This window comes from Ananas comosus, unplaced genomic scaffold, assembly GCF_001540865.1.
Source record: "Ananas comosus cultivar F153 unplaced genomic scaffold, ASM154086v1, whole genome shotgun sequence".
Classification (NCBI taxonomy): Eukaryota; Viridiplantae; Streptophyta; class Magnoliopsida; order Poales; family Bromeliaceae; genus Ananas; species Ananas comosus.
Window position 1 is genome coordinate 54,872 of NW_017893331.1, and position 14,190 is coordinate 69,061.

Sequence of the window (14,190 nt, forward strand, 5' to 3'; positions counted from 1 at the left end):
AAATGATGTCCAAAAATTATGAAATTTGATTTCTAGAAGTTTTAAATGCTCTAAATAACGTTTGACGGTATGGATCGTCGATTCGGAAGTTCTATCATCGAAAATAATTTACGAAGGTGATCGTACTCATAAGAGTATAGTAGCCGGACTCTCTCTCTCTCTCTCTCTCTCTATATATATATATATACCTTCTTATGATAAGTCAATGAGTTAGAAAGGAATATAGTTAATTGATTGAAATATATTTTACTAGATAAAATAACACCAAAATGTCACATTCTTATGAAGAAAAGAGAGAGCCAGTTTTGTTGGAAAATGATGCAAATTTGTTTATAATGCATGTTAGTGTGGTTTTATTATTATGCCAGTAGTGATCGATAGTGGGCTAAATTGACTAAGACAAACTTTTTTTGAGAGATAGGTAGCACGCTACCCGCTTCGTTTATTTCATTTAGAAATAAATTTAGCTGGAAATGTGAATCAACTAACTATTATAGGGATAAGTACAAGCATGAGGATAAGAAAAATAACGTTTGAATGAAAATTAGGTTGTTTCCGGAAATAAGAAAAATATTAGAAAGTTTTATATAGAAAATAGAGGTGTTGGTGGGGATAACCGAGAACTACTATTCTCGGATAAAAAATTAGCGTTTGAATGTAAAGGGAGAATAAGGGCCTATCCCTATCCCTATTTCCAAATCAAACGGTGCCTGAATGAAAGTTTTTTTATTTCTTCCACTTTAATATTGCTGCAGCAAATTTATTAGTGAGCGCTAATCTACTTTAGAATGCTACTTGGTAGGTTTAAAAGTACAGAAGCTCAATTTTTTAAGAAACATATAATTTTTTGATAATTGATCACCAATTGATTCAATTTAAGTTGTAGAATTTGAACAGCGCAACCAAAATAAAAAAAAAGAAAACTCTAATTAACCACCAATTTATCACTTAATTAAATTGCGGCATGCACATATATACGTGACAACAGAGACGTTGATCTTGCATGCATGCGACATACTCATACACATATATAGCGCTTATTAAACTCGTACGTATATATATAAACGTTCCCCATTTTTTATTTATTTTTCAATTATTAATCCTATCGTCGATCGATCGTTCGATCGACGTTACTTCAAACGGGGGATCAAACGTCCGACCAGGTGATGCGATGCTCGCCGACCTCCTCGGGGATCCCGAGCGCCTTCCACACGGCCGGCGAGGCGTCCACGACGTTGTTCGGGCACGGTGGCTGGAAGTCGTGCTCCTCGTCGCAGCCGTGCGCGGAGTCGCACTCGTCGACGACCTTCGCTAGCACAGAGCGGCCGTTGGCGGCGGCGATGCGGATGCTCTTGAGGCAGCGGCTGGAGCGGTCGAACCAGCCGGTCGACAGCGCGACCACCATCTCGTGGTCGGGGTCGTACTTGCCGTCGCACTCCGACGGGCCCCCGCTGTCCCCGCCCCTGGCGAAGCTGTTCAGCGTCATGGTCGCCGGGGTCCGCGCGGTGACCGGAGGGGAGCAGCGGTACTGCGGGTAGAGCTTGCCCGGCACGCAGCAGGCCGAGTAGTCCTCACGGTTGCACTAGCCAGACTTGCCGCGTAAGCGGCCGCTCACGCGGCAGGATCTGGTCCGATGTCCGGACGTGACAGCGGTGAGAAGTAGTAGGTTGGTGCCGAATGCAAGAAGAAAATTAGCCATGACCGATCGATCGATCGATCGATCAAGCTGTGCGTACGTATAGTATAGTATAGTTTAGTATAGTATAGTATAGTGTGTTGTTTGGATCAATTTATAGACACGATTTGGTGCGAACCGAGGCGGGTGAAAGCGATTTTTGTGTGTGTGTGTGTGTGTGTGTGGTGCCACGGCATTGAAAATTTGGAAGTGACTAAGCCACCTCTGCCACTCGCTACTAAGCGCCCCTTTGGAACTATGTAAAGAATTATAATAGATGGATAATTTTATACGGCTCTTCATAAAAATATATTAAATAATAAATATATTTTTATAAATTTGAATTATTAAATTATTGCTTTAAAAAGTCTGTTATATTTTCAAAAGTTAGAGGCTTTCTTGCAAAAAAATCCACATTATTTTTGCTTATTGCAAAACTGGCTTATTTTTGTTTTTGCAGATTTCGCATCCGTTTTTCATCAACTGACCAAAATACCCTTGATTATTTTTCTCTTTCCTCTTTTTTTTCCATCGTTCTATTTTCGACTTGCTCAGCAGGGTTGTCCCTCATCTCAACCCGCCTGCGACCGCGTCGCCTCCTCAAGCCCCTTCACCTCCCTCGCCCTCCTCAAGCCCGCTGCGCAGCTCCGCGTCCTCCTCCTTCGCCTCCGCAAGCGCACACCGCCTCCGCGTCGCGCTGAAGTGCAGGGGGAGCAACGCTTCATCGTCAAACTCAGGTCGAGAGTCCAAGACGTCTCCCTCTTCACAGTCGAACACTCTGCGCGATGCCCCTCCTCCTCTCCCACCGCCCGCGGCCGAGCCCACCACCAACCTGGTCGTGCTCCGTCACCGTCGCCAGTCGCCGAGCAACTTCCGCCCCTTGCGGGCCGCCTCTCGTCAGCCTCCCAATGACGCCTCGTCACCCCCTTGCTGAGCCTCGTACCACCATCGTCTCCGTCTCGTCCCGTCGTCTCCTTCGCCGTCCGCTGAGCCCCAACGCCCCATTTAATGGATGTAATGTGCACCATTGCAGATTAACATTAACCATGAAAAGTAAATAAGAACAGGCCGCAGCGCGCTTGAGTGCCGCCCCCGCCGCCGCGGCGTGCAACCGCCCCACGCGACTCGGCGCCGCGCCGCCTGCTTTGCGCGCCATCCGCGCCAAGGAGCAGCTTCCGCGATCAGCGCCTCCACCGGCGCGACAGCCTCGACCGTCGTCGTCGGCACCCGCGGGGGACTTCGGTGCTCGGGAATCCAGCAGCAGCTGACGAGGTCCGGCTGGCCCCTGCGCGATGCCGAAGTGTACCAGGCCGACTGTCTGCAGTTCGACGGCAGTCGGCCGGGCGCCACTTGTCCGGGTCCTCTCGCTCAGCCGCTCGCCTTGACGACTCCGCAGCCATCTTCTCCGCCCGGCCGCTTGCACGACACAGAGCAGCGCGAACGAGGGGCTCTGCGACGAACAACGTAGACCGGCCATGGGCACCGCCGCATGGCAGGCTCGCGACGCTAACGAGACAGGTGGGTGGCTCGGCGGCGCGGTGGGGAGAGGAGGAGGGGGTCGCGGGCGGTAGAGAGGAGGGTGAGGAGGGAGGCGACGGTGAAGAAGGAGGGTGAGGAGGGAGGCGACGGTGAAGAAGAAGGCGACGGTCCGGTCCGCCTCTTTTTTTTTCGGCCAGAAAAAAAAAAGAATGACAGAAACGAAGAGGAGAGAGAAAGAGAAAAGAGAAAAAATAATAAAGATATTTTGGTCAGTTTGCTGAAAAAGCGGACTGAATCTGCAAAAACGAAAAAGGTGGTCCGATTTTGCAAAAGCTCAAAATAAGTGGATTTTTTATGCAAATTGGCCAAAGTTAGATAATTATGCTTTTAAAAAATTAACCATAAATAGTTAAGGGATAAAATAACTTTTTTATACCTTATATACAAAGTCCGGCTATTATATTCTTATGAATACGATTGCTCTTATATTCATAAGTCGTATTTGATAATAGAGCTTTCGAATTGACGATTCATACATTTAAATATTATTTAGATTATTTAAAATTTATAGAAATTAAATTTTATAATTTTTTAGTATTATTTATCTTACAATCAAAATGTCACAAAATTGATAATTTTTAACGACTGGTATGAAATAGTTTATATCCGCTTGATAAATTTATTATAATTTTAAAAAACTATAAATTTATTTTTAAAATTTTTTAAATATTTAATAGCCGATTTAAAAATTTTATTATCGAAAATAACTTATGATTACTAAAGGCTCTATACTCATAAAGATAAAGTAGCCTTACTCCTTTTATTTATATATAATATAATTTGTATTCTAGCGTTATTTGTCTTATCCTATAAAATAAAAAAATAATAACATTGTGATAATTTTTCAATTTTGTATTATAGTTATTTAATTTCAACGACAGTCCTCGAAAACACACAATAAAAAAGAAAAAAAAAATCATGGACCACTCTCAAATGATGAATTTTATACGGTCACACTTGCACCACGTAATCAATAACAAGTCAATCATATATATTTTTTTTAATAAAAATATAATAAAAATATTTTTTTATAATTATGATGAGATATATATTTTTAAAAAAATAAATTTTTATTGATTTGTTAGGCACCGTCACCAATATACCCGTTGTTGCATTCTAGAAATTTTCCTCTCAAATCTCAATCCCGTCCAAATTAAGCAAGATGCTTGCGGCGGCGGCCCAACCACACCCCCTCTTCTCCCTCCTCCTCCTCCTCCCGCACGTCTCCCTTCTGCGCCTTCCCCCGCCGCGCCCCCTCGTCGCCGCCGCCGCCGCGAAGATCCGCTCCCACCACCACCACCACTATCGGCGGCGGCGGCGGCGAATCGCTCCCCCTCGCGATCACTCAACTGCCGACGACGAGACCGCGCTCGACGAGGAGGACTTCGCGCCCGGCCCCGCCACAGCGCCCGCCGAGGCCGAGGCCGAGGGGGTGGAGACGGGCGGGGGTTTGAAGGGGTCGGACGTCCTGCGAGCGCTGCAGAGGGCCGTCGCCGCGAAGGAGGCGTCCCCTTGCAGGGGGGAAGAAGAAGCAGCGGCAAGCAGAGCGAGAGCAAGACCGATTTGGCGGCGGCGAGCTCGGGAGCGTCCGGCCCGTCGAGATTCGGAGCGATTGGGCCGACAGGATCCCGGAATTGGAGAGGCGAGTGGAAGAACTGCAGGAGCAGCAATATTATCTCTAGCCCCCCCGTTGGTTCGCATTTTCTCATTTTAGTACCCGCATTTTCTCATTTTAGTACTTTATAATCTAAAGTGTACCAATTTAGTAAATTATATACAAAAAGAACTTCAGATGCCCTATCTTGATTTATCGAATATCTATTTAAAGAATTTTTTAGTTTTAACTTTGTCACTGATTTAACGAACAAAATTAGTGAAATTTTTAATAAAATGGCAAAAATAAAATCACATGACACTAAATTAATACAGTTTAAATCATAGAGTACTAAAGTGAGAAAGTGTGAAAACATAAGGGTGGTATTTAAATTTTTTTTTTTTTGGATACAGTTTCGTATTTTCTCACTTTAATATTCTATGGTTTAAAGTGTATCAATTTAGTACCAATGGTTTCATTTTTTTTCTTTTCGTCAGCTCATTCGTTCACATTTTGTTAAATTATATACAAAAAAATATCCTACCTAGATTTATCGAATATTTATTTTAATACATTTTAATTTTAACTCTATAATTGATTTTACAAAAAAAATAACAAGAAAAAAAATAAAACCACATTATACTAAATTAATACACTTTAAATTAAAAGGTACTAAAATGAGAAAGTGCGAAATTACATCAGTGCTATTTGAAGTTTACTTTTTTTGTTTACTTAGATTATGAGAAGCTCTTGAACATTTTCTAAAAATATTCACAAAATTTTTCAAAATTTACCTTTTCAGCCTTAGAATGAATGAAACATATATCTACAGCTTTTTTTAATAAAATGGATAATTGCCTATATACCTCTCAAAATTTTAAAAATATTTTATTGATCCTACTTTTTTTTTCCTTTCCAATATGCCTCTCATATGTTTTTCCGTCATTCCAAAATACCCCTACAATTACCACCCGTTAAGTTGACCTGAGTTAAACGTGAGTTAAATATTTACCATAGTTAAAAAAATTTAAAATATTAATTTTACCCTTAACTTAAGGGTAAATAGAATATGTTGGTGATGGTAAAATAGTATATTTGAAAAAATCAAAAATTAAAATATTTTTTGTGCCCCTGACTTAAGAGCAAATAAAAAAAAATTGGTGATGGTGGAAGAATATATTTGAAAGAGAAAAATAGTAATTCTATATAGATAACAGAGTTCATTAACAGATTTTAACTATAGGAGTATATTTGAAATAGATTAGAACGTAAAAAAGATATCTTCAATATTAACCTTTGAAGAGAAGTAAATCAGAAAATCGAAAACTTTTCAGGTGTATATAAGCAATTGCCCCTTTTAATAAACTACCAGTAATACAGGGTACACAGCAGTAGTATTAATAATAATTTATAATAACAATAATGTACGGGATTTACTTATGGTCCATTTTGAGTCAGTTATATAAATTTTTGAATAAACATTTTAGTTTTGAAATTAAAATTATTTATTTATTTTACTAATGTTATTATTGCGACAGTTATATGAAGTATGCTAATTAACACTGTAAAAATAAATGACACCTTCGAATTTTGAAGTCAGAATACTGTTGACTTACTCAAATTAAACAAATTAAAATTTTGATTGTATAATCAATATTTTAAAAGATTGGGCCAAATTAAAATTAACCATAATTCACATCAAGTTTATATGTTTTTATCAGAGAAAAAAACAAAAACATAATTGCAGGATATCTGGATATGTTAAGCACAGTACTGCTTACATGGAGTTTGGGTTGGGCTTTGCTAATACTGGGTTTGGGTTAGCCTTTTTTAACAGAACGTAGTTGGGCTGGGCCCACCAAATCCATTACATTGTTATCGCCCTGTAAGGTTGGACCACCTATCACAAAATATGGAGTAAAAAAAAAAAAAGATAAACTTAAATTTATCCAACTATATTTGTTAGGGCTTTTTTTGCAAATAGCCCTGACAAATTTTATTTTTAAAATTAACCTTGCCAAAAATTTATTGTCAAAAATGGCCATAGCCCCGCCACGCAAGCGCTATGTCAGTGCCACGCGGGCGGGGCTGGAGCCAGGTGTTTAAGTTGAATACGTAGTACGTATTTTTTTTTTTGTATATTGAAAAGTGGAATAGGGTGTAAGGATGTCATATCCGAATCCAATATATATATATATATATTATATATATATTATATATATATATATATATTATATATATATATATATATATATATATATATATATATATATTATGTATAAATTTATTCGGGTTTGGATTCGGATAATATTTCAAGATATCCATATTTATTGAACATCCTACTACTCCTTTTCCACCGTCTCAAGTATACAAAAAAATACGTACTAAACACGGTGAACATTTACCGTTTTGAACACGGTGAATGGTTCACCGTGTTCAACTTAATACCCTGGCCCAGCCCTGCCGCGTGGCGCTGACGTGGCGCCTGCTGCAGGGCCAGGGCCATTTTTGTAATTTTAAATTTAATATGACTATTTTTAAGTAAAAATTGGTCAGGAGTTATTGCAAAAAAGCCCTATTTGTCACCTACTCACTTTGCTGTTCGAAAGTTTTTTTTTTTTTTTTTGAGAGAAAGTTAGTATGCTATCTGCTTCGTTACTTCATTAGAAATAAATTAAGCTGAAAATGTGAATCAAACTAGGATTCAAACTTGGATCTCGAATACCAACAACCAAACCCTTTTGTCACTTTGCTGTTCAAAAGTTATACTTAACTATCTATGGTTTATTTTGCTTTTGTTATCATATGGTTCAAACAATATGCTTAGCTATGTTGTGATTTTATTTTTAGTTTACTATAAAAATCTATAGTTAAAAAAGAAGGTACTTTATAGTTTTTAAAAAAATTTCCCTGCACTTTTGTATTAATCGACAGAATTTTTTGATAATAGAATAATAACATTTTTTATACGGGCAATTTAATTTGTATCCTTCAAAAGTTCAGAATTATTGTAAATGCCCCTACATAATTTGTAATATCAAAATTGACCCCACAAATATTTACTTTGTTTCAAAAAATTCTAACAAAGATTAAAATGAGTTGATGGTATTTTTTATACGGGCAATTTAATTTGTATCCTTCAAAAGTTCAGAATTATTGTAAATGCCCCTACATAATTTGTAATATCAAAATTGACCCCACAAATATTTACTTTGTTTCAAAAAATACCATCAACTCATTTTAATCTTTGTTATAATATAATGACGGTTAAAAATGAAATTATCCATTTTGCCCCTAAAGGCCTAAACTGATGAGGGGCATATAAACGTACGTGGTCCATTTTTTTAAAATTTTTTTATTCATTCAGATTTCAAATATTATAATCAATTAAATAAAGAAAATCAATTAATATGTTAATTAGCTATTAATAATTAACTAGTAAATGAATTTATGCTAGTTTCAACTGAAAATTAGTCAAGAGTGTTAAATTTAGTGGAAATTATCTTACTTTGTGAATTTTTTTTCATTACCTAAAAGTTTTATCTTTTCAATTTATTATTTAAAATTATTATTGGTTCATGCAAAGTCCGTTGGTTATAAGAATTTAGTTGTCCTTTCATAATACAATAAATTTTTTTATTTGAGGTTGGATTTTATACTAATGTATTGCTCTTAGTTATAATGTATTCATAGTGGCGAATTTTCTCTATATTAATTTGTCAAATTGTTGGTGCCGAAATTCCCGACCCTTGACCTGGTCAAAGATCCTCCTCGGAAAGCGTGTCGGGATGTGAAGCGGCTGCGAGATATGACCCTCGAAGTGTGCGCCCGCGACGAATCAAACGATTCGGCCGATGAGGGATCGGATAAGCCGGGTTCTAAGACCTCTATGGTGAACTCGGTTCGGCAGGGATGAGCCGAATGGACAGGGGAAGTCCAGAATTCGACTGACAGATGAGCCGAATGGCTGAATAACTCAAGAAACTGGCCGGCCCGAAGAGCCGAGAATATCCTTCTATTAAAATAAAAGAAGCAGAAAGTACGGGGAAAAGGATTTGTAGTCTACAACGGAGTGATGCCCAAGGGGCAGACAGACTCCAGGATGCTAAGTTACAAGAACTACTCCTAGGGAAAGCAGTAAATGCAGGAAAGAAAAATGCAGGGAAATAAAGGTGGTCTTTTGTGCGCAGGGGCGAAGACCCGTTTTCAGGGTATTATAAGCCTATTTATAGAGTTGCCCTTGTGTTTAGTTATCGTCCTTGCACGATCGGCCATCATCTCCTGATTTGGAGGGCCATCTTCGACCGATTGGAACCGCTCCCAATTGCTTGCGGTTGCTACAAATTTTTGAACCAATGTGGCTCATATTTTCTGGCGTCTCTTATGTACTCCCGGTCCAGCGTTTTGAATGGAGCATGGATGTAGACTCGGCGTGCCAGCTGTCCGCGCCGAATTGGCCCAACAATTGCCCCCTCGGCAGCTTTCGAAGCGAATGCTTCGGTAGCTGGCGTTATCCCTTGATATACTTTTCGTTTCAACCTGCCTTCTGTTGTCGAGAACAAGTGCGATCCGAGGCGTATTTCTCGGTCCAATCAAATTCAAATTCTCTGAAGCAATCTGCAGTGATCCGTAACACGATTTTTTGTACGGGTTAATCTTGGCCGTTGATTCTCTTCTTTACGGCTTTGATCACATTCTCAATTTTTGTCTCATATGAGGCATTAATTAGGTCATCTTAATTGCTGCCGTCTATTCATCATTATAGCCTATCTCGGAACTTGTAACCGATACGACGGGTGACCCTTTCTTCTTCCCCAAGTCTTTTTTTATCTCTTCTATCTCTTATATCTTCTCCTCTTCTTCTTCTCTTTATCTTTTTCATTCATCTTCGTCTCTTTCACTCTTCTATTTCTTTCTCTTCGCCTTTCATACTTGTTAACCGATTCTTCCGGCTTTTCTCTTTTGTTAAACCATGTCTCTGGTTCCCCCTCTTCCTTCTCATTCATCTCTTGACTATACTATACTCAAACCCTTCGTTGATTTAGATCCTTCTAGGTTTATATTAGGTCCTTCCCTTATAGATGAACCATCTCTCGCTGACTCTCTTTTCTCTGATGAGGGATTTCCTTTGAGAAAGATCATTCATCTTCATTCTTGGTACCCATCAGCCTCGACAGGAAAGAGTCTCAGAACTTGGACAAGCGTCTCAGAAGCATACTTGGCCTGGTTGGATAGGGTAGAGTTTGTTTTTGGTGATTTTTGGCGGGAAGTAGGTATCTATGAAGCGATTCAATTATCTCGGCACTCTCCCATAGCCGATAATCTTCTTCTAGCCGCCGCTCTCTGTTTCTGGTCCCCTGTTTCTAATATTTTTCTTTTCAGAAGATGACCTCTTACCCCCACTCTTTTTGATGTAGCCGCCATTGTTGGCTTACGCCCTCATGGCGTTACTCTTTCTATGGCCTACAATCCTGATGGTGTGTCCGATTTTGAGGCACACCTCGATCTTAATGATTTAGCCTACTCCAAATTTCTCCGAAAGTTTGCAGGTGAATCCCCTGCTCCGGTCACCACAAAGGAACATACGTCGTTCCTTCTATACTGGTTGTGCCATAATCTTTTCTGCACTCGTTCGCAGAAAATTAACCGGAATTTTGTTCCAATCGCCGTTGGTTTATCTAACGGCGATAAGCTGGCCTTAGGGCCATATTTCCTTGCTTTTGTTTACAGGGAAATTTTTGATTCTATCAAAACACTACCCTCTGGTGATGGCATTGCCATCAGCTCTGGGTGCGGTGTTTTTTGGTTTTTTTAGATGTTTCTTCAATTTTATATTCCTGCTTTATGCCAATCTCCCTTCAATCCAATTTTAGCTGCCCAATTTGATTCTTATGAGTTAGCTCTCGGCTGTCCACAGCCGATGACCTCTGGTCAATTTTCTGATTTTCTTACTTATTTCAAGGCTTTTTATGAGCCAGCCTCTGATTCAGTCCTTTCTTGGGCTCCATTTGTAGATCGTCTCACCGGCCCCTCTTGGTTCCTGGCTCGGTTTAAAGCTATTCAGGGCGAGCTATCTTCTTCTCGCGCTCGTGAATATTCGGACGTATGGTATCCTATCTAGCCCCCCGGGATCGTCATGTGGGGCTTAAATCACGTTCAAAGCTGTTGCCGAGTACTGAGGTTTATTCTCCTCAGTATATAGCGTGGCAATTTGAATTCGTCCAGCCAATTCCTGCTCTTTCTAAATTTTTTACGGCCAACACAGCAGATCACCGTCCTCCCATCAAGAGCATATTTGAAGCTGACAAGCTTTCGGCTATGGGGAATCGTCTCAAACGCTTCTTCCAGCTAGCAAGCTTCCGTTCGAACTATACAGGGGTTGCCCTTGCCTCCCTTGATCTTTCTCTACCTCGGTTATTCCGCAAAACCATCCATCCACTTGGTTAGTCGTCTCCTACTTGTTCATAATTTTCTTCTAATATGGCTGTAATTTATTTTTACCTTGTGCACAGACACTTCCTTGAGCAGAGATTCTCCCACCGAGATTGAGTCTCCACCAGAAACCACTTCTGACACCCCGCCTTCTTCCTCGGTAAATATTATCTCTCTACTCACTTTAATCATCATCTTTTCTCAATTCATCATTTTTGCTTATTTCCGCTTTCAGTCGGTTCCTGCTTCTTCATCGGTCCCAGCTTTAGACAAAAGACCGATTGAAATTGTTCAGGTCACTCCTCCGCCGTCTTCGAAACGGCGTAAATCAGTGACCAAAAGAAAATTCCAACGAGCCGAAAGTACCCCTTCGGCTGATGTCACTAAAGACAAAACCGAGGACATTCCTTCGGCTGACCTTCCGTCACAAGAAGCTAGTGCACCTCCCTCGGCTACTAAACCGAGCTCTGTTCCGACCGAAACGATTGATGTCGGGGTAAGTCTAATTATTTAGTTGTACAAGAAAATATTTCTTAATTATTCATCAATTTCTTTTAAACTACAGTCCTCTCCTGAGCGAGTCTCTTTTGCTCATTCTTAGATGCAGATGGAAAGGCAGCTCCGCAGGGAAGCTCGTCTTGAGAAAAAGAGAGGGATGGAAAGGAAGAAAAAATCTGTTGAGACGGCAAGCACAACGCCGTTACCGAGTGAGGTTCCGCCACCTCTTTCCACTCCTGCTCCAACATCAACTACAGGGGATGAACGAATAGACATACCTCTCGGGCGAACTTCTAGAGACAAAAGCACTACTCCTCTTCGTTCGTCCCAGGGAGCCTCTTCCCCTACTCCTGATGATCCTTTGTCTGCAATTCTTCATTCTTTTTTGATTTCAAGCCCCAACTCCAACGAGGGAGATGATTTTTCGACCATTACCATTTCATCGGACACCCAGAACAAGTTCGATGAATGTCTTAAAATGTATAGCATTGGTATTCCTAGCCTAGCCCAGAATCCGGAACAATTTGATCGGCTATACGCCCTTTTACTCGACTTAGCCGATCGATCAGATATCACCCCCAGTATCGGGTGTTTTGTAGCGACTTTATCACTCCAGCTCTCGTCTTTTTTAGCTCGGCAGCAATCTTTAGGCGCCGAACTTGTAACTTTAGATCAACATTTTCATCGCGTTGATCATTTTAAGAAAAATATCCCTGACATAGCATCTCCAATGGATGAAGTGCATCAGGAAGATAGGGAGTTGGCTGATCAAGAATCGGCTCTGCAAAAACGAATTTCCACTCTGAAAGAAGAGTTGGCTGCAGTCCACTCTAGCACAAACCTCTGATCGTCGACTCCAATTACAGAATCAGCTTAAGCTCAGAAAAGAAGAAGGGATAAGGCTTAAAGAAGAACTGTCTCAACTTTACAAAGTACATCCTTTGATGAAGCGCCGAAGAAAAGCTGCTGAGACTGCCGAAGCCAACCTTATAGCCGAATGGAATCAACTTAGAGACTTATTATCTTGATTCGGCTTGTAATATTCTAATTCTGAATTTGACTATGCTCCCACATGGATGGGTAATATTTTTTTAAATATTTCCAATTTATTGGCCTTTTGTTTCTGACCCATCACTATTTTGTAGATAATATTCATTTCCTCTTGTGATTCGGCTAATCTGAAATGGTCCTGTAATACACTGAACTTTTGCGAATTGCGGAGTTCGAGTGTGTGGAATGGAATGTGGAACTATCCTACATGTTCTAAATGACTTGGACAAGTTTTTGAACAAGTTAGAGGATGATTGGTATGTTAAAAGCAAGAAAGTGCATTGAACTGGCGAAATCAGCATTTTTCTGCATTGCGTACCGGTACAGCCATCATCGTGTACCGGTACATAGTGGCAGATACGTGGCAGCAAGGTTATTTTGGTAATTTCACATTCTAATCCTTATCTATTTGAACCAGCTCGACCCCTGGTGCTCAGTGGATGTTGATAGAGTCCAGAGAAGCATCCTTCACCTTCTCCACTCTCTCTCTCTAGGGTTTTTCTCTCTCTACTTAGAATTCGGCGAATTCGCTCGTTTTCGTCGCAACGTTGGTTTTCCGCGGGTTGCGAGCGTCGCAGAGCCTTCTTGGACGAGTGAAGGAGTATTTTGGAGAGCTTTTCGCAGCTCTGGACCAGTAGGACACTGGTTGGATGTTCGATAAGGTAATCGACTCAATTTTTTCCGCTATCGACGCGTTATTAGTTGAATTGAGTATTGACTTCGAGATTTTACTTCTAGCTGTGCTAAACTGAGGTTTCAACAATTAAAGATGAGTTATTTAGTTGTGAATTAACCTCTTTTGACCTGGGATGAACTACTTTGAAGCTTGATTGAAATAATTGGTTCTTTATGACTCAATTTTGGAGCTTTATGCGAGTTAATCGCGTAATTGATGCAGTCTTGGGATTTTCTCTTCGCAGCATGTTCTCGAACCAAATTGAGCTTAATTGGTGACCAGGGAGACTAGTTTGGAAGGTGTTCTAACTAAGGGTAAGCTGAAATTTCTGCGAGAAAATTGAATTTGCAAGTTTTCGACTATATATATTAGTATTTGAGCGTTTTGACGCCGTTTCGATATTATTCGCAGCGAGAGGGTAATTGACCCTTGGACCGCCTTCGATTGGCATTGGAGGGCCTTTTGGAAGCTTAATTTGAGGTAATAAACTGAACCAAAACAGGGAATTAAGCTTCCACTTTGTATTAATTGAGAATTTTGCCGGAATTGGATTTTAAGTAATCGTCTTGACGCGGTTTTGTTATTTTGTTTTCGGCAGGGTTGAGGGTAAACTGAATTCGGGACTTCTTTTGGGCTGATTTGGAGCCTAGTAATAGGTGGGTTTGACCTAACCAGAGCAAGTGAATGTAACATATGGAAATTTGGAGTTGCGATGTCAACTTTGAT

General features: G+C 40.4%; 3 protein-coding genes across 4 annotated transcripts in view; 2 read left to right on the forward strand and 1 right to left on the reverse strand.

The window, feature by feature from the left end:
- Positions 1 to 1,036: 1,036 nt before the first annotated feature.
- LOC109705651 (putative ripening-related protein 4) lies at positions 1,037 to 1,723 on the reverse strand. The gene has a single exon (XM_020226400.1). It carries the CDS (start codon positions 1,484 to 1,486, stop codon positions 1,148 to 1,150), a length of 339 nt encoding a protein of 112 aa, XP_020081989.1. The 5' UTR covers positions 1,487 to 1,723; the 3' UTR covers positions 1,037 to 1,147.
- A 2,585-nt stretch (positions 1,724 to 4,308) lies between these two features.
- The window catches only part of LOC109705647 (translation initiation factor IF-2-like), a 50,906-nt gene continuing 41,024 nt past the window's right edge, over positions 4,309 to 14,190 (forward strand). For both annotated transcript variants that reach the window (XM_020226397.1, XM_020226398.1), the window contains exon 1: positions 4,309 to 4,907. In XM_020226397.1, the coding sequence (XP_020081986.1) occupies positions 4,377 to 4,907 (531 nt within the window). In that variant the 5' untranslated portion in view covers positions 4,309 to 4,376. The remainder of the gene's footprint in view (positions 4,908 to 14,190) is intronic.
- On the forward strand, positions 8,954 to 14,114 carry LOC109705646 (polycystic kidney disease protein 1-like 3). Its single transcript, XM_020226396.1, has 6 exons — positions 8,954 to 11,250; positions 11,321 to 11,400; positions 11,476 to 11,736; positions 11,848 to 12,774; positions 13,207 to 13,778; positions 13,876 to 14,114. Exons 1-4 carry the CDS (start codon positions 10,914 to 10,916, stop codon positions 12,583 to 12,585), a joined length of 1,416 nt encoding a protein of 471 aa, XP_020081985.1. The 5' UTR covers positions 8,954 to 10,913; the 3' UTR covers positions 12,586 to 12,774; positions 13,207 to 13,778; positions 13,876 to 14,114.